The 17,992-nt window shown below is 33.0% G+C and overlaps 5 protein-coding genes across 5 annotated transcripts in view; 1 reads left to right on the top strand and 4 right to left on the bottom strand.

Annotated features, from left to right (window-relative positions):
• The window catches only part of LOC108977940 (uncharacterized protein DDB_G0283357-like), a gene marked incomplete in the record, with an annotated part of 155,081 nt that overhangs the window by 92,538 nt on the left and 44,551 nt on the right, over nucleotides 1-17,992 (bottom strand).
• Nucleotides 4,729-5,963, bottom strand: LOC108977936. Its single transcript, XM_018947927.1, has 3 exons — nucleotides 5,864-5,963; nucleotides 5,667-5,784; nucleotides 4,729-4,943 (listed from the first exon to the last, which is right to left on the bottom strand). Exons 1-3 carry the CDS (start codon nucleotides 5,897-5,899, stop codon nucleotides 4,729-4,731), a joined length of 369 nt encoding a protein of 122 aa, XP_018803472.1. The 5' UTR covers nucleotides 5,900-5,963.
• On the top strand, nucleotides 6,164-6,928 carry LOC108977948. Its single transcript, XM_018947942.1, has 4 exons — nucleotides 6,164-6,287; nucleotides 6,366-6,483; nucleotides 6,567-6,758; nucleotides 6,820-6,928. The coding sequence occupies exons 1-4, from the start codon at nucleotides 6,252-6,254 to the stop codon at nucleotides 6,822-6,824; spliced, it is 351 nt and encodes a 116-aa protein (XP_018803487.1). The 5' UTR covers nucleotides 6,164-6,251; the 3' UTR covers nucleotides 6,825-6,928.
• LOC108977947 (protein snakeskin-like) overlaps nucleotides 9,432-17,992 on the bottom strand; it is a 19,890-nt gene continuing 11,329 nt past the window's right edge. The window contains exons 2-3 of the mRNA XM_018947941.1: nucleotides 11,600-11,717; nucleotides 9,432-9,944 (exon numbers count right to left, since the gene is read on the bottom strand). Of these exons, the coding sequence (XP_018803486.1) occupies nucleotides 9,721-9,944; nucleotides 11,600-11,717 (342 nt within the window). The 3' untranslated portion in view covers nucleotides 9,432-9,720. The remainder of the gene's footprint in view (nucleotides 9,945-11,599; nucleotides 11,718-17,992) is intronic.
• Nucleotides 11,726-12,791, bottom strand: LOC108977949. Its single transcript, XM_018947943.1, has 2 exons — nucleotides 12,459-12,791; nucleotides 11,726-12,222 (listed from the first exon to the last, which is right to left on the bottom strand). The coding sequence occupies exons 1-2, from the start codon at nucleotides 12,571-12,573 to the stop codon at nucleotides 12,005-12,007; spliced, it is 333 nt and encodes a 110-aa protein (XP_018803488.1). The 5' UTR covers nucleotides 12,574-12,791; the 3' UTR covers nucleotides 11,726-12,004.

Genomic DNA, 17,992 nt, shown 5'->3' with positions numbered 1-17,992 from the left:
AATTTTTTTATTACAAAGAGATTCTGAAATTTTTGGAAAAAAAGTGTTTTAATCTCGGCCATTTTGACGTTATTTCCGGTGACTTCTCGAAAAACGATGCGCCCGCGGTGGCAGCATAACTTCATACAGGACCATCTAAATTAAAAAAAAAAAATACGTGTTTTAGTTAAAACCTTAACTTAGAAGTTGGAGGAAGGAAAAAACATGATAATTGGATTTTTGCCAGACATTTTTACGATAAAATTTAAAATTCGCGAAATTTTTTTTCAAATAGTTGTAATCGAAGATCGGTTGAGTAGTTCTCTAGAGATCTTGCCAACCGACTTCAAAAACACAGTTTCAAGAAAAAACCATTTAAAGAGGGCGCACTTAGCCTAACTAGCCACGAGCTACAAGTTCTCAAGCCTGTATTTCCGAAACTATTACTCGGATCAACTTGAAAATTTAGGACAATATTCTAGAGTAGAGTAGTAAACATATGCTGACTTATCGAACTTCTTTTGTACATATTACAACGTCAAATGATTTCTTATCAAATAATGCCCCAAAAAGGGGTTATTTTATATTACTTCCACATTTTAATGCACTACAAACTTCAATATTTCCCCATGACATTTAAATTCCAATGTATACAAATTTAGAACCCTCCGCCTGGTAATAAAATTGCACAACTATTTGCTCGACAATTTTAATTTATGGAACCATTCACATTAACTTGGCAAAAAAACAAAAAAAAGGTCTATTGGTTAGTTTATAGTGCTTATCTGCCCGCTTATCGTGGCTTATTGACTGACAGATTTGATTAATCGATGGCAATTTGGATAATTATTGAAACGAGACTTTAGTGTTCGAGATTTGTTTTAAAAGGGATAAGTGTTATCGGTACTTAATTCGAGTTCATTAATATATGAGATTTTATTTTCAAGTTTATGGATTGAGTAGAGTATTATATATAAGACGGTGTGACGAAAGAATTTTTCGAATGATTTAAAGTCATGTTTAAATAAAGAAAAAGAAAAAATACTAATGTTTATTTTGTATATTCCTCTTTTTGCTGTTATTTTTTATTCCCATTAAACAAAATGTGGTATCAACCTTTTAGAGAGAACTAATGTTGAGGACTTCCATTGCAATATTAACTCTCTCCAAACATACTTGAAAGTAAATACACATTTGATTATGTGTTCATAATAACAAATATTACTGGAGAGGGATAACTTGGTACTTCCCCTTTAGAATTGTAAAATAACAAAATTCAACTATATTTTAATTAAAGATAAAGTATCCACTTGCATTTCAATCAAGTTACCGGCATAAGCGGTTATTATTAGAATATTATTGTCATTTATTATAGACAACTTTCATAATATTTATCTAGAAGTGCTTTCAGCATACGTACCAACTTAAACATGGTTAATCATCAACAAAAATATGTATTAAAATCACTCTTTATAGTTATGAATTGGCAAATTATTTGAGCTATTTTCAATTTAAAATAACTAAAGAAACTATTAATGACAATTAACTAATTACTTATTGCTCTTTAATTGAGAATAAATTTGAGTCGAAGTTATGATATTATACTTGTACATATAAATATTGATATAGGGCAGCGGAAATCTAAATATGGCTCATAGATATCATTCACGCAATCTAAATATACAGGCTTAAATGGGACTGTCGATCCTACTCCATCTTTTGTCCAACATTACGATTTTTTCACTAACTGTTGGACTTTGTACTCACCAAATAAGGGAAATTTCCGAAGTAAATTAGATCTCACTACTCATAATGATCCAAAATTATAGCAGAGTATACGTTTCTGGAGCTTCAATATGATATGTGGAATTAAGTTACTAATATTAAACAACTTCGCGGAAGCTTGGTCAACGCTGGGACACAATCGGTACATGTGCTCTCGCWAAAGGCCACTGGAGTTCTTTCTTTCTATGGCATCACAAAGGACTACACATAGTAGTCCACGTTCGAACTTTTTCATCAGCCATCTAATTTAATCAAACAGCTTCGGTAATCAAACTCAGTTCAGAGAGTACGCAAGTCGCTAAAACCGAAACACAACGAAAGGGCTGATAGAATTATCAGGGTGAGATGGAATGCCTTAAGGGCAAGCAGGATTGTCAAGATGATGTGCAGGGAAGCGAAAGGAAAAGCGAAAGCGTAAGCTTACTATTCGCAGGGTCTCGAAAAGACTGCAGAACAGTGGCCTAGTCAGAGGTCAAAATTTATTGATATCCCGCGTAAATCCTGTGGGTATTATTAATGACGAAACATGTAGATAGTGGAGGAAAGTAGCCATAAGAGAGACTCTGGAATACTCCCTCTGTACATGTTCGGCCTTTTCTAGAAGTTTCACTATAATCAATGCCGAGTCTCTATAAAACTTCTTCACGACTACTCAGTATGGTATTAATAAACTTCCAGCTGGATTTACATAGGACAGGTAAGCCAGATAACTCGAAAATGTTTAAACAAAACCTTTATTAAAACTTAATCGCGACGTGAACTAGTTTACCTTATTAGAAGCTGTTTTCAATTCTAAATTGAGTATGATAAGATGCGATCGAACTAATGAAATTTCCGCTCAAGTGCTTCGACTGACTCTAAATAAGTATATAGGAAACCATATATTCTTCAYGATGTAGCGAACCTATATGTCTTTACCATATAYCTCTTCAAGGTGCGTTTAAAAGTAAACAGGACTCAAAAAAAAAAAAAAAACAAGCAGAACAAATGTTTTTTTTTCGGCAAAAACAATTTATTTTATTCAAAATAGTCTCCTTCTGCTTCAATACAGCTTTTTGCAGGGTTTTGCCGATATGGCTCGCACCGATAACACAAACATACTGACACTTAAAACGCAATAACTTCACTTTTAATCAATGAAATTTAATCAAATTCTTACAGGACAATTGGGCGCTAGATTTAAAAAAATCCAGCTTACTTTGGATCGCACCTTGTATATATCATTCCGATTTATTATTTTATTCCAAATCTAGTATATATCATTTGAACTTGTGTTTGGGTAAGACAAAACGTTGAATTTGTACTTCCGCCTTCATTGTGTCAAGTAGTGAACYGAATAGCAGTATTTTTAGTTAGAAGATCACAATTTTTTTTTTTTTAAATTTATGAACAATTGAAAATTCAATAAAAAAAATACCGCAAGACTTTTTTGACAACCTAATATTTCTTGCAGGCGCAATCGGGTTAAGAAAAGTTAGTCTTCAAATACCTAATTTAATTAATCATTACTGTTTGACTAATTGCTTATGGGAATATTTTATTATTTTAAAGAACTAGAAAACCAATGGAAAATAAGAATAAAAGAGGTTCTAAAACATGCGTTAAAATATTATTTTCTTAATGTTTTGACTGTAGCGGACAACTCCTAGATTTTTAATAATCAAAGAAATGATTTTGTTGTTTCATCAATTCGTGATATAGTCACTGAAATTTCTTCGATTATTTTAAATGCTTGCAAAGAAAGTTCTATGTTAAAGTCGCAATCGCAAAGTTCACGGGTATCTAGATGGAAACACTCTTTATACACATACTTATAAATGTTTGCATATATGTTTGCGCATATGTATGGGTATGCAGAGGATGTATTTACTTGCGCACTTCAAGTGTAAAAAATATTAACGCAAATATTTACTTAGGTGGTTTTTCTGAAAAAAGTAATGAGAATTGATGTGCAAAAAAGAATGCTCGTAGATAAAGCCAAACATGGAGCGACAGCCAAGAACCAACACCTGATAAGCTCACGAAAAAGCTAGACATATCTATGTGCGTGCATGTTGGCGCTAAGACTATCAAACATATTTCGAAAAGAAAAATAATAAAATTTTATTTAAAGTGAAAATGGTGTGCCAAATTCTTGAGAGATTTTTATAACTTTAGTCTTAAGTAATAGAAAATTATTTATATTTGAGCAAGGGACTCCCAATCTATAAAGAGGCATAGAATAACTCCATAAAGTTTTATCAGCCGCTTGGTGATGGTTGATAAAAAAATATTCACTTTCTCCAAAAATAGCATTCCTTCGAGCAATTACCTATATTTTTAGCTTAGTAGCAAAAGCACTTGCCTGATTAAGCTATCTTTACCTTATAAATGTCATTTCATTTATCTTTATTCTTGCCATTTCTTTTTTGTGTTTACGAGCTTTGACTATGACGTCAACGATTGCTTACTAAGTCAGCTTGTCAGCGCCACGAAATATTACACAAACTCCTATATTGATACGATATTTACTTTGCTGCCTTACTTAAGATGATAAGTAATGATATGTAATTTACAGTTAGTAGGGGCATATGAGCATAAGCTTCCTTCTCATTTGTAGCAAAGTAATATAAATAGGGCCTTGCACTTAATGCAGTTATATAAATATATACATACATATATAAGCAGACGCCCTGAGAAGCAAATTAAGTTTAGAAAGTGATCTGTTAATGATATTAACCGCATTCCAAGTTCTTATCCATTTTGATCTTAAATGAGATTTCGACGAACACTGAAGTTTCATGTCCTAAAAGAACAGTCTAAAGAAATTGAATCTTAAAAAATAATTTCGGCTTTGTCTTTCATAATCAGAATAAAGTACGCTTTATAAGGATACCGTAGGACACTTTTTAAAGGCTAAGTATCTAGGTCAATTTTTTGAATGACTTGATCTGGTAAGATAATGTTTTCAAATTGCTTTGATGTTTAATTTAATATAACTTCCTTGTTTTTCGTTTCGAGAACAAAATCGATTAAAAATAAAACACCGTTAGCGAGGAAAAAGCCAGTTGCTATAAAATAGGCCAATTTTCCATCAGTATCCATCGGCAATGTGGCCAACGACAAACCGCCACAGATGAGAAATAAAATAGCGCTAAGTATGAGATAGACTGCCACATCATTGAACGATAGGAACGAAACTGAAAAGGTAAGCAAATGTAATATTGTGATTATATATTGTAATTATTCCAGGCAAGCTGACAACTTTGTATCACCAATAGAGTTGGATTCATATGTTTTATGGTTAGACCTGATTTAAGACTGTCGGACAACTGGTTGTTGAAATGCATCATTCGGTGGGACCAATATTTTTCTATTTTGGGAATAAACATATAGAAAGGACACCATTCATTTATGGCTTTCTAGCCGAATAGATCTTATGAGGACCGATGACGATGACCATCCCGTGTAGATCGAGCGAAAAATTTTGTTAAGTGCTTTAGTTGACCGCTTAAAGACATCTAAGAAATGTTAGGCACGACCTACGTGATTATTTGGTTATTTGAAACCTGTGTGCAAAGTGGGTGCCACTTGATTTCTAAATCGACCAATTTATTGTGACAGAGATCAATGAAAACGATGAAGGTAAGACTATCGAGATGTTTAACGCTCAGCAAAGGCTAAATCTGTGGTGGAAAAAATGTCTGGATGTTTCCACCTCACCTTCCTTCCTTACTGAAGAGAGTGGGAATAAAGAGGTATCTCTCGACACTGAAGATTATTTTGAAGCCCAAAGTTACTTTTACTACAAAGCGGCGTCGAAAAGTTGGAATGCTGTTATAACCGATGATAAGCTTTTCCGAAATTATTTTTCTTCAAGTCAATAAGAACTTTTCAGTCTGCCAAGTATTTTTCTCACTTACGCGCCACCAGCACAGCCGTTATTATGCTGAAACCGAAAATTGTACCACACACGATCATAACTCGCGTCGCGTACGTGCTCAGCACATACCAAAGGACTAAGAGCACGATACAGATCACCTGAAAAAGTGTCAAATTTTTGCTTTTCTATATAAAAATTGCATATTAGGTATGAAGGGTAATAAAAATACTTGCTCACCAGCTCCGCAATTCTAAACATTTTCTGCAGCTCCATGGCGCTACTTCTTTCATGTACAAGAATTTGAAATAAATTTTCTACAAATTTTGCGAAAGCTTGTAGTTTTAACAAAACAAAAAACAAAAATATTTTTGAATATGAATCTTACAAAAAATAAATTGCCTTGACATACAAAGGCAGTGCTGGCCATTTACTTTAAAAAATAGCATATTTATAAGTTTAGTTCGAATTTTTTTTTTTACATGCTCAACACTGATCTGTTTTGACATTTTTCATCAATTTTCAAGCAACGCATTTTGAAATCAGATTTTCAGATTTTCAGTTTTACAATTATATTATATTAATATTTTTATCGCAAGATTATTACGTCTATTTGAGCATATAGACAATGGAACTTAAGACAATTTTCAGAATCGTAGAGCTGGTGAGCGATTATTCAATACAAATCAAGAGTAGTCTAACTAAGGACACATTTATAACTTTTAAATTTTTTGCTTTAAAGGTAATATGTGTCGTGCTCTTGGTCCTTTGGTATGCGTTGAGCGCATACGCTTCCCGGGTTATGATCGTATGTGGCACCATTTTCGGTTTCACCATAATAACGGCGGTGCTGGTGGCACGTAAGTAAAGAAACGAAGAAAAAAGCTGAAAACTACAAATTTTTAAATTTCGTACTTTAAAACATATATGTATACGTTTACAGTTGAGTTCATGGAATTCAATCAGGTGGCGGTGTTCTTGATCATTGGCGCCATTTTGTCTCTCATCTGTGGTGGATTGACTATTGCATATCTGCCGGAATATGGCGATGGACGGTTGACTTATTTTATTGCAACTGGTCTCTTCATTGCTAATGGCGTCATCTTTTTAATCGATTTCATTATGGAATTGAAAAGTTAATTTAAATAATGTATTTATTTGTTGCAAGATGGTTAGTAAGATTTTTTCTTATGCAGAATGAAGTCCAGAAGAAAAGAATCTGTTCGACTATTGAATCAGTCGGGCGATGCCAAATTGTAAAGAATGTAAATTATATTGAAACATGCATGAATATATTGATATATTTGTAAAAAAAAAAATGTTTTTCGTAGTTTCACTGAAAAAACTAAATATTTCAGTTTAAAATAAAAAATATATTGGACAAAGTTGACTACTGTACATCTATTGTCAACCAAAACCGACGCTATTGTCTACGAAAAATTTCCAAAAGCATTTAATTTAACAGTAAAGGTTGGACAATGGATAAATCCCCTATCTCTGCAAGTCCTGGTTATTTTTGAACTCTTTTCGGGACATAGTATTCTCTTTACACTCTTTTGTTAAGGTTTGAAAGTGTATCAGAATAACGCCTACTACCTGCTTAAGACAATTTTTACTGACGTAAATACCACGATATACGATATATTGAGATGCTCTGTTATTTTAACTGATGCCAACACGATGGGTTTCAAATACTGTTTCTTTAACGTTTTTCGATGTTTTCGTTATTAATAGAGAACGACCCGCATGAGACAAGTTTTTGATGACTTTGCGACCTTCACTATATGCTGTGTGCCATTCAAGTACTCAGTTTCGTGATAAATTTGACTCTTTAAAATAATTCTGCATAATGTTTAATGATTCCGCCGAAGGGGTTTCCATTGGAAAACGAAATTTCAAGCAAACTTATTTTTAAATACTTTTCACAAGGAAGATTCTAAGAATCTGAGGAAAAATTTTTACGATTCGGTTTGTGCTAAAGTCAAGGTCATATTTGATATTCACTATATAACAATAATCATTGTAACCGCCGAGACGCAACGGGTCAGAGTCCACTAGGGATCATGCCAAGTACTTGGGAGTAATTTTGGAAAGTAAACTGACGTGGAATTTCTATGTGGAGAAACAGGTGAAAAAAGCCAACGGTGCTCTATACGCTTGTAAGAAGATGCTAGTATAAACATGGGATCTATCACCTGCCTTGTGCAATGGTGTTACACAACGGTTGTCAAGCCAATCTTATTTTATAGTGCTATGGTGTGTTGAACCACTGCCAGTAAAATCTCAGACACACTAACTAGAATGGTTACGGAACCTGCCATCAATGAAAATTGCAGTGGAAAGCTTGGCAGCAAAGTCTGCTGCAAGATTGACAGCGCTAGGTGAGTTTTCCACAAGAACATTCGTAGGTCGGTGAATAAAATAGACCACATAGGGAAGGGTGGATTGCGCAGGGGCAGACGCACCTTTAAAGCTGAAACCTTTGCGATGAAGAAAGCGGATGAGATAGCTAACAACGCAGGGAATGACATAACGATTACCAATATATACTTCGATAGCTAAGAATTTCTTAAAAGAATGTTTTTAGAAGCAGGGAGACTTTAGATATAAATGCTGTCAGAAATCGGTTGCATATATACTAGGTACCGGGCCACAAGAGCGTACCAGGAAACGAAAGAGCTGATGAAAGGTGCCATGTACCTTAGAACCGAACCAGTTCAGGAAATATGTACGTAATTAATTACAAAAATGTACAATAAAATTTCGGATGAATTGTTTTAGATTATGTAGGATCATATGCAAGTTAGCGATACTAAAACACGTAAGCTTTCTACTCAAACAGTTTCGAAAAAATTGCAAAACAGTTGGTTGCTTAGTCATAAGCCATTACTTACTGGCATCAAATTCGAGCCGTATGGGCGTTATTAACGGTGACACATCTAGAGAGTGCACGGAAGTAGCCATGAGAGACTCGCTGAAACAACTGCTCTGCTACTGGCCGACCATTTCTAGAACTCGGCTTAGATAACTCAGGGCTTCGATCTTCAGAGACTGGATGAAGAATAAGAACTATATATCTAGTCTCTATTAAGTCTATATATGGCGTGTCGGCTAGTCATTGTAATCTTAGTTCAGCTAGATCAATAGTATAAAAAGACTTCTTGATTGGCGTAGACAAACGTAAAGTGGGTATAGCCGAAAAACAAGGAAGATTTAGCGATGGATCCAGGTCGGAAAAAAACTACAACTCCCCAAACAATCAATCAAATTCCATAGATTTTTGGTATAATAAATATTTATTAACTACTTAAAGTAAAGATTAAACTAATATCACAAAAATATATAACATTTCCAGTCTATCAGAGACACATATGGTCCATACAGATATAGGTTTACTAGTAACGATTCAAATCGTAAGCATTTTTCGATACTTCCTTAATGATTGGCACTTCACGGCGACTATAATAGACGTAGAAAAGAAGACATCATGGAAAAAAGAATAAATTATATAAAGTAAAATTCAAATATAACAAAAATAGCGGAGCGATGGGGAAAGCACACAAAAAGATACACGGAGGTGATATTCGGCTTCAGATGAGTAGCAGTGGCTACTTAAAACCGAGAATACCATAAAAATACGGAACATATGAGTAGTTTTAATTATTTTTTAATTAAATTATTTATTGATCGATAGTTATATGTATCATAGACACGGCAATCTTACCCTCCAAATTACTTACTTCACTCAGCTGTATCACATTTACCTCATATCCTTCCCCACTATACTAATTCAAAAAGCAGCTGTATGTATATTTATGTATATAAAAACATTTAATTCTAATAAGACAGGGACAAAAGCAGTACAAATACAGTTATAATTCGCTTTAACAATGAGAATTTTTTGCAAAATACAAATTTCTAAAAAACATGAATATATTTAATGTTTGTATGTATGTATGTAAATTTGAGTGCACCTTTGTTTATAGCAGAGTTTATGCGTTTGTTTGTGATCTTTAAATACGTTTGAGTGTGCGTGTGTCATACATAAATGCAACATTTATTTTTTATTCATTATTATTATTATTCGTTTTTTGCATTTACGTTCTGCAAATGGAGAGTGTGTCCAATAGAAAGACGGCACCGTTGATGATCATCAACGAACCAGCAGCAAGCGCATTGCGTTTGCGATCCTTGAAGAGGAAATTCGAGTTATCATGCCACTCATCGATGATCAGGGCGCCGGAGATGACGAAGAGCACGCAGCCCAAAATCGAGATGAGCGCATTCAGACGCTTCTCGACAATCGAGTTGAGTATGTGTCCTGAAATAAATATGAAAATAGTTGAAAAAAGGGTTTTTTTTTAATTATTATTTTTTTTAAATCATTATTAGTTTTGGTCACATATGTATTTGGAAATAGAAGGTACTATTTCTTGACCTACTCATGGCTCTCTCGATTTTATATAATTTTATTAAACAATATTAATTCTATAAGTCGATCATGTCTTCTATTAATTTGACTTTGGAACTAGCATATATAATAAAAAGTATATAATTCTCTCGACGAACAAAAATTAATTCTCGGAATCTTTTATTCCCGCTTAGTGCTAAGTAATGTATGGAGTATGGAATGTAAAGTAAAATCGTCTTCTTCGTCTTCTTCAAATAAGTGAATTTAGTGGTGTAAGAAAAGAAAGCGAAGTAAAATTTCTGCGAAAGATTTTTGAACCTTTAAGGTTTGACCAAAATATAGAAATCTGAGAACTATGTACTTCATAGCGAAATAGAAATATAGCTAAGAACCAGGCGGTCATACCGGAGAAGGGGAAATATTCAGACTTTCTAAGTCATATATAGATATTTTACGGTACTAGTGTTCTGAAGTAGAAGAATAAGCCGCCAATAGGTTCGAAAAGCATAATAAAGAAGGATCTAATTGTCTTTCCAGATAGTTTCTGAAAATGTCCTTTGGCCTCTAATAATTAAAAAACAGTAAAAATAATTTTAGATTGATGGAAGTTACAGCTAGATACTTGCAGGGAGAAGTCACTGTGGGTCTTTTCAAACCAAATATTTTATATAAGACAATTCGAAACACGAAAAAAGTTAACTTCTGCTTTATCGAAGCTATGCCTTCCATTTATACAGAGTATGTCGAAAGTTGTAAAAAATAATCGCCCGAAAATGTTTGCGATTGAATTCCGTTTTTTGGTCGAAAGCATATTTTAAGTTACTGTAAACAACACAAAAAGGGCTCGTATGTCAAAATGTCAAACTTTTCGAAAAAATGTGATGTTCCAGATGACAACACTAGTAAGCAACGAAATATAAAGGCAACCTACGCAATAGTCCTACGTCAATCCAAACAATCTTTTCGGAGATTGTTGTAATATCTTTGATAATAAGCTTGACATAGCTTATAAAATAAACAAGTTTTTAAAAAGACTCGATTTAGATTGATTTGGCAGCTACGTATATGCATTATGGGTCTTATAAACTTCGTGGCAAAGCTGTTTTAAAAATATAGCTTACGACATAAGGATAATTTCGTTATCATTTTTAAATGTACGAACCAGTTAACTTCAGTGGTGACGAGGAAGTTAATAATTTCATTGCTTTTCCTCCCAAAAAAGTTGGGTGCCATCCCCAATCTGCCAACCATTGGTAAGACTTTATTGGATATTTTAGAATTTAGTATGAAGCACTACTGATTAACTAAGAGTTTATTACATATCAAGTATTTTTAACTAGGAACTATTAAAAACTGTTGCCTTACAGTTTATCGAAAATAAGTAAAGGCTTGGAAAAGTTTTTCACTCTAGAAAAAATTATGTGATTAGCGGATTTTTCGCAAATATAATTAATGTTAAGCTATTAAAACTGGCACTGTACTTCTCTTTGCACTTTTTAACTTTTAAAGCGGAGTAAATATATATAATTTACGAGATAATGTAAATATAAATAAAATGCACTTACCAATCAACAACACACCGCAGATGATGGTGAAACCACCCAGTGTGCCGCAGACGATCAGCGGTCTCGAGGACAACGCGCCAGAGGTCTCCCAAAGCACAATACAGGCGATCGCAATGCCCTAGAAACACAATTCGGCAAGAACATTGATTAATATTTATTTACAAAGCTTATCGAACGAAGGCTTGATGACTTGATGGATTTTTGCATTTTAATTTATTGAAATTATTATGATATTCTTGTAATTTCATTTTTATTTTGCTTATTATAATTTACATACTATATTAATACACTTTATAAACACTTAACACAACTTTGGCACATTTTCCGCACAAACATTTGGTGACTTTATCAAAATTTATTATAAGAACTTAGTAAGGATCTAACTATCTATAAATTATTACATATTTAACTGTGTACAATAACAAAAGTATCGGCAAAAAATATGAATGCAGTTATTAAAATAAATGCGCCAGCACCCTTTAACGCATTAAGATCCTGTGACTGTAGCAACTCATTGGTCCAACGATCTAGCACTATGACGCCGGAAGCGATAAACATTATGATTGCGCCGATACTGAAGAGACAGTCGATACGCTTATCAATAACAGCGCCGAGTAGATGCCCTAGCCGGTGGGAAGGCGAGAGGACCGGGTTCGTGGGTTAATAACAATCAACGCAAATAAAGCAAGAAACGAGGGCGAGAATAATCGAAAAGAGAAAAAATAAATAAATCTGACATATTTTGGCAATGTTGAATTAAAACATTTAGTGAAGTGTGACTTTGTAATCAGCAAATAACAAATTAGTATTCTTGTGTAAGTGTAACTCAATTTTACGTAGTTAAATTAGTGGTAATTACCGAGTAGCAAAGTGCAGCAGATAATCAAATAACCCGTTAGAGTGCCGCAAACCAACATCGCTTGACTCGTATACGAATGGTCGCTGATAATTTCGATCATGACAATGGCGCTCATGATGAAAGCCTACAACGGTGATGGTGAGTAGAGCAAGGAAACGCAATTTTAATAACAATTTTTTGAAACGCACACAAGTGGACAGGACAATGCCGATGCAAAAACTTTGCACAGAGAGGTTTAGTAAGAAGAGCGAGAAGAGAAGAGAAAATCATACGAACTGGACAAGCGAGTTGAGAAAGTTAGAGAGACGATTAACTTACAGTGACATAAGCACAGTTTAATAGTTTGTATTGCAGTGGATACATATTGGTATTATTTCAAATTTAAACAATAAACAAAATTAGGCAAACTTAGTGAGCTAGATGTAGTTTTTCTTGAAGCCCATTAGAAGAAACCAAGAGAAAAGGCTCGACAGGTTCACTTTACCAAGAATTCATTAAGCATAAACATTACTTTTCAAAAGTTTACAGTCGAATGAAAAACGATGTAATATCAACCACTAAAATTTAAACCAAAGTGGAGTTTTGGTTATGATACGGTTATATATTGGTTATGTATTGGTTATATATTGGTTTAAATATTGGTTAGGTATCTGTATTGGTTATTATATCTGACAGCGATTTTTGATTTATTTTTATGATAATTTTGTTTTGCATTTTAGGTGACTATATACGGCAAGTACATATTTTATGCCAATAAATTATACCTGGTTATGTTATTTATAAAATCGTATTCCTTAATCGAATTTGACTCGTATTTGAAAACCAAATCAATCTCACAGCAAACAAATGCCTGTACAAAACTACTTTGGTAGGTGGCGCTATATCCGAAACTTTGAGAACCTGACGATAATAAACACTCAGTAACTAATTGGAAAGTATCATATACATATATTGCGAAGTTAACTCAATAGCAGGCACCAGACCCAAATCTATGATCACACTCCAGTTGTCATTGGAAAAAATTCTTTCCACTTTATTTCCATTAGCTAAAGAGACCGGCGCTAAAATGTGTCGAATTTACGCATTTAATAATATTAGACTAACTTTTCGTTATACCAACTCAATATGGAGATTAAATTAAATCCGATTCAATCAAAATGCTCCAAAATTGTATCAGTAGTTGTGTGTGTAAATTATATTTGGCCCTTAATCAATTATAAATTAATTATAAAACCAGTGTCTCATAATAACCGCTTTATACATATGTACAATAAAAAACAAATAAAAACAATAGAAACCCCAAACGATAACAAAACATTTGGAAAACGTGATTTGCGATTGAAATTCAATACTGTTACATTATAAATTATTTAAACAAATAAAAAATAAATAAATAAATAAATAAAATTCCACACACATATTTTTTAAGTACGTATGAAAACAGTCTTTCGCAGTCCCATAAAATGAAAACATTTTTTTTTATATTCCTACGATATTACTCCGTAGCGATTTTTCGAATGCACACATTTATTTCGAACTTGAAATTTATTTATTATTATTGCATAAATAATTAAAATTCAAGTGTGTGAACATATTTATTCAAGTTCATATGCTAATATAAATTGCACATACATAGATATGTATATATAAATGAAGATACGTAATTTAGTGATTCATAAGAAAAGTGAGTTCACACTGAATGAGGTCTAACTGCGCAAAGTTACATAATGTGGTACAGTAAACATGAATATCGTGCTGACCGTGTTCCTAATGAAAAGATAGCATAGTCTAAGGGTTTGACTCTAGGAATTTAAGTTAAAGTTTTGGGTATCAAACGCGTTAATGCTACCAAAATACCTAAATCGTTTGCAAAGTCAAAGTAAAGCCCCAAAGAGCCATGCTAGGGAACGTTGCTAAGGACCCAACATTCATCAAATTTATCATTATTGGTGGCCGGACAATTCTGCTCCGATTCAGGGTTAGGAGCAAAAGATCATGAATGCACCAGTTACCAGTCATCGAAAATTGGACTCAACGGATGTACCATATGAGACGTATCCGCGGCCAATATTTGAAAGAGATAATCTTCAAAAAATACATGCCAAAGAATGTTCTTTCGAATGATAATAAGCATTCCCCATTAAATTTGAAGTTTCTGTGTTTTATATAATAAATTTTTATACAAAAAAAGAAAGTTGGTAACCTCTAAATGGGTTACCCTTTATTAGTATGTACCTACTATATATGTATAAACAAAATCGATTTGGATCTCCGATTATTTAAAGTGTTCAAATTACACTTAATGTCACATTGTTTTTGCTGTTATCTAATTAAAGTTACAACGCTTTCGCGTTAGCATTACATCAGACGATTGCAGTCAACGTTTGATTTCATGCCAACACTTACGTACGTTAAGTACGTAGCTTCCCTGCGGCATTGTCAGCGATCAATCAAAATGCAAATTAGTGAGTCATTGAAGCGTAAAATTTCAGCAATGATAACATTTGCGCCTTTTTTCATTTTATGCTTGGCTTCATGCAATTTGAACCAATTTTTGTAATGCAAATTATTTGCTGCCCGCAATAAAACTAAAAAATGCTGCTGTACTTTTCCCTATCTTTCCAAAAGAATCACAAACCAGAAAAGGAAAAAATTTAATTTGAGGTCACAGAAAACTTCAAAAATTGACGCGTCAAAATTATTATTCTCAGAAACTTTTTATATTTTTATTGAGAAAATTCCAAACTTTAAATAACTATGTATGTTTAATCGCCTAATTGAGATAATCAAATTTTGTCGCAGAAATTTTTAAAGTTTGAAAAATAAACTTTCTGAATATGTGATGGTTATTTCTGAGAAACGATAATTAGTTGGTGAAATTTTAGTTTGAATGGAAAAAACGAAAATTCCATGTGATGACCCCTTAGAGTTAAGCTACAGCGCATGGCTCGAGGGAGGATTTTATGATTGCCAATCACTAACACTTGAGGGGGTAAGAGTTGAAAAAAAATTCAAAATTTATTTTTGAAGCACCCTAATATATGTATATATACATACATAAATATAAAGTCACCATGCAAATATTCGCCTGACGAAAATTGGTTTTAATTTCTCTTTCGCCAGAGACAAATTTTTTGCTTGACAAAATTTTGGAGAGACAGGGTGAAAAGTTATGAATATTTATTATTTCAAATGCAACATTTACATAATAAAATTGTCATTAAAATTCGAATCACAATCTGTTAGAATGGTTAGTATTACAGCAAAAGATAAAATAAAAGCTATGAGTCAAGTCGGAATTTAAATGTTTTAAGTAAAATTTAGTGTAAAAAGGAGGGCAGAGGGATCTTTCGTATAAAAATAGCTAACATAAGCTACAATTTATAGCAGAGATACCTCGAAAGCGAGACTTATAAGATTATAAAACAATGGGTTTTTTAAGCCCGAAAGCTCTATTTGATGTATCCAGATCCCCAACGCTCTATATCATCTACTATTATTAACTGAGTATTTAAAAGTGCTATGAAATATATTCATAATTCTGTATACAATCACGTTTAATGTTTTAATCATATAGAGCTTATCTTGACGTGATTTGGTACTCTTATGAAAGTAATGACCGTAGGCTGAATGAGGAGATAAATGGGCGTACGGTTCAAAAAATGGATTTTTGATTATGTTATTAAATCATCAACATCTCTAGAATTTTGTTCTAAAATTTCAAATTGGTTCGAGTAATAGTTTCGGGGCTACAGCCTTGAGAACTTGTGCGCTCAAGATCAACTAGGCTAAGTGCGCTATCTTCAAATGCGTTTTTCTCAAAACTGTGTGTTTGTAGTCGGTTAGCAAAATTTCTCGAGAACTAATCAACCGACTTTCATGAAATTTTACACAGGTCTTTGAGATACAATTTTTAAAAACTTGAACGAAAGATTTTTTTCTCCATTACAACTATATGAAAGAAAATTTCCATGAAATTAATTTTTTGTAAAAATATCTGATAAAAATCCAAATTTTAGTTTTTTTTTCCTTTGTTCAAGTCATGAGTTAAAGTTTTAACTAAAGCACCTTTTTTCTGAGGGATTATATTTTTTTCCGAAAATTTCACAATTTCTTTGTTAATAGTGTATATTTGTAACAATTAAAAATTCTAATAATATATTTAATTCTATGAGAAAAAAATTTTTTAGAAAAGCTTTTTTTTACCCGAGGAAACTTATGTAACCCCATAAGTGATTCTCATAATATAGACAAAATTGTTTTGAAAGACCCTGTCGTGCGACTGTCAAATGTTTTAAAAATCTAACCAATAACGTCTTTGAATTTTTGTGAAGGCATTGGACTTAAACTTTGAAAGAGAAGTGCGCTACCTATGACCGAGACCTCAACTTTACCCCATAACATTCCAATACAAGTATTTTCAAACATATTTAACAACTCGAGGCGCAAGTTAAACATCCATAAAAACCATGGAACTTTCGGAGACGGAAAACTTAAATACAGAATTATTGTTCCATAATCACTGCTTTATTACCTCTGCATACTGCTAATTCTTCTCTTTTCGAATGTTTATAGCATTCAATACGTTATTTCCACTCTTCAAGTGATGGGTCAACATCCTTCTGTCATTGTTTTGCATTTTCTGCAAATTACTCTAAGTACGCTTATAGTCAATATTGCAGATATATATTATAATGACGTTTGCGAACACTACTGAATAAAGTAAATTTCGTTGTAATTTCCAGCAATTGTTCAACACAATTTCGATATTATTGAAGTGCTGCCACAATTTATCTGTTGCTCAGCAAATATTGACGGATAAGTATATAAACCTATAATATTTACATAGTGATTCGTGATAAAAATGGGACAAAGATAATATAGATAAAGAGGATGTTGCAAATATTAACGGCACATAACTGTTGATAAAATGATGGTTTTATTTTATCACTTTATATTCTCGTTAAATATTGATATAAACTGTCTTAATATGTGGCGTCTTCACTAAGCTAGCACGTCATATTCCCTTGAAATGGGTGCGTAGTTGTCAACTTGCTATCATTTTTATTGACTGACAGTTGCTGTCATAAATCAATTAATTTAAGTAGCATTTAAGTGGACACTAATGGGCTATTAGTGGTAATTTAGGAATTTCGCGACAGCGCGTATTTTTTTTTTAACACAGTTGTTATGTGAATTTTATGCGAGTTTTATCTAGTAGATATATGGATAGCTTGTTGCAGAAAATTATCTTCGTTATATGAATGTGCGCGTAAGTGATCAAATTTGACTCGGACTGGGCCCTTTACATTGAGCGCATAAACCGTTTGATTCCACCAAGGAGTTTCATCTCCACAGTTTTCTGCTACAACAAAAACAATAGTTTTCAAGAATTTAATTCGAAACAGAACTGGAATAAGAAAGAGTAATATATATATCGGGTGATTTTTTTGAGGTTAGGATTTTCATGCATTAGTATTTGACAGATCACGTGGGATATCAGACATGGTGTCAAAGAGAAAGATGCTCAGTAT

Source organism: Bactrocera latifrons, unplaced genomic scaffold, assembly GCF_001853355.1.
Source record: "Bactrocera latifrons isolate USDA-ARS-PBARC rearing strain unplaced genomic scaffold, ASM185335v1 scaffold_98, whole genome shotgun sequence".
Lineage (NCBI taxonomy): Eukaryota > Metazoa > Arthropoda > Insecta > Diptera > Tephritidae > Bactrocera > Bactrocera latifrons.
This window is presented reverse-complemented; position numbering and strand designations above follow the sequence as displayed.

Bases quoted from the DNA above. Each gene is read 5' to 3' on its own strand.
- LOC108977949 (XM_018947943.1), bottom strand. From the start codon at position 12,573: ATGAGCGCCATTGTCATGATCGAAATTATCAGCGACCATTCGTATACG. The intron at 12,223-12,458 runs GTAATTACCACT...CCCACCGGCTAG, and splicing joins CTGCTGCACTTTGCTACTCG to GGCATCTACTCGGCGCTGTT.
- LOC108977936 (XM_018947927.1), bottom strand. From the start codon at position 5,899: ATGGAGCTGCAGAAAATGTTTAGAATTGCGGAGCTG. The intron at 5,785-5,863 runs GTGAGCAAGTAT...ACACTTTTTCAG, and splicing joins TGTTTAGAATTGCGGAGCTG to GTGATCTGTATCGTGCTCTT. The intron at 4,944-5,666 runs GTAAGTGAGAAA...TTACCTTTTCAG, and splicing joins AACGGCTGTGCTGGTGGCGC to TTTCGTTCCTATCGTTCAAT.
- LOC108977948 (XM_018947942.1), top strand. From the start codon at position 6,252: ATGGAACTTAAGACAATTTTCAGAATCGTAGAGCTG. The intron at 6,288-6,365 runs GTGAGCGATTAT...TTTGCTTTAAAG, and splicing joins TTTTCAGAATCGTAGAGCTG to GTAATATGTGTCGTGCTCTT. The intron at 6,484-6,566 runs GTAAGTAAAGAA...ATACGTTTACAG, and splicing joins AACGGCGGTGCTGGTGGCAC to TTGAGTTCATGGAATTCAAT.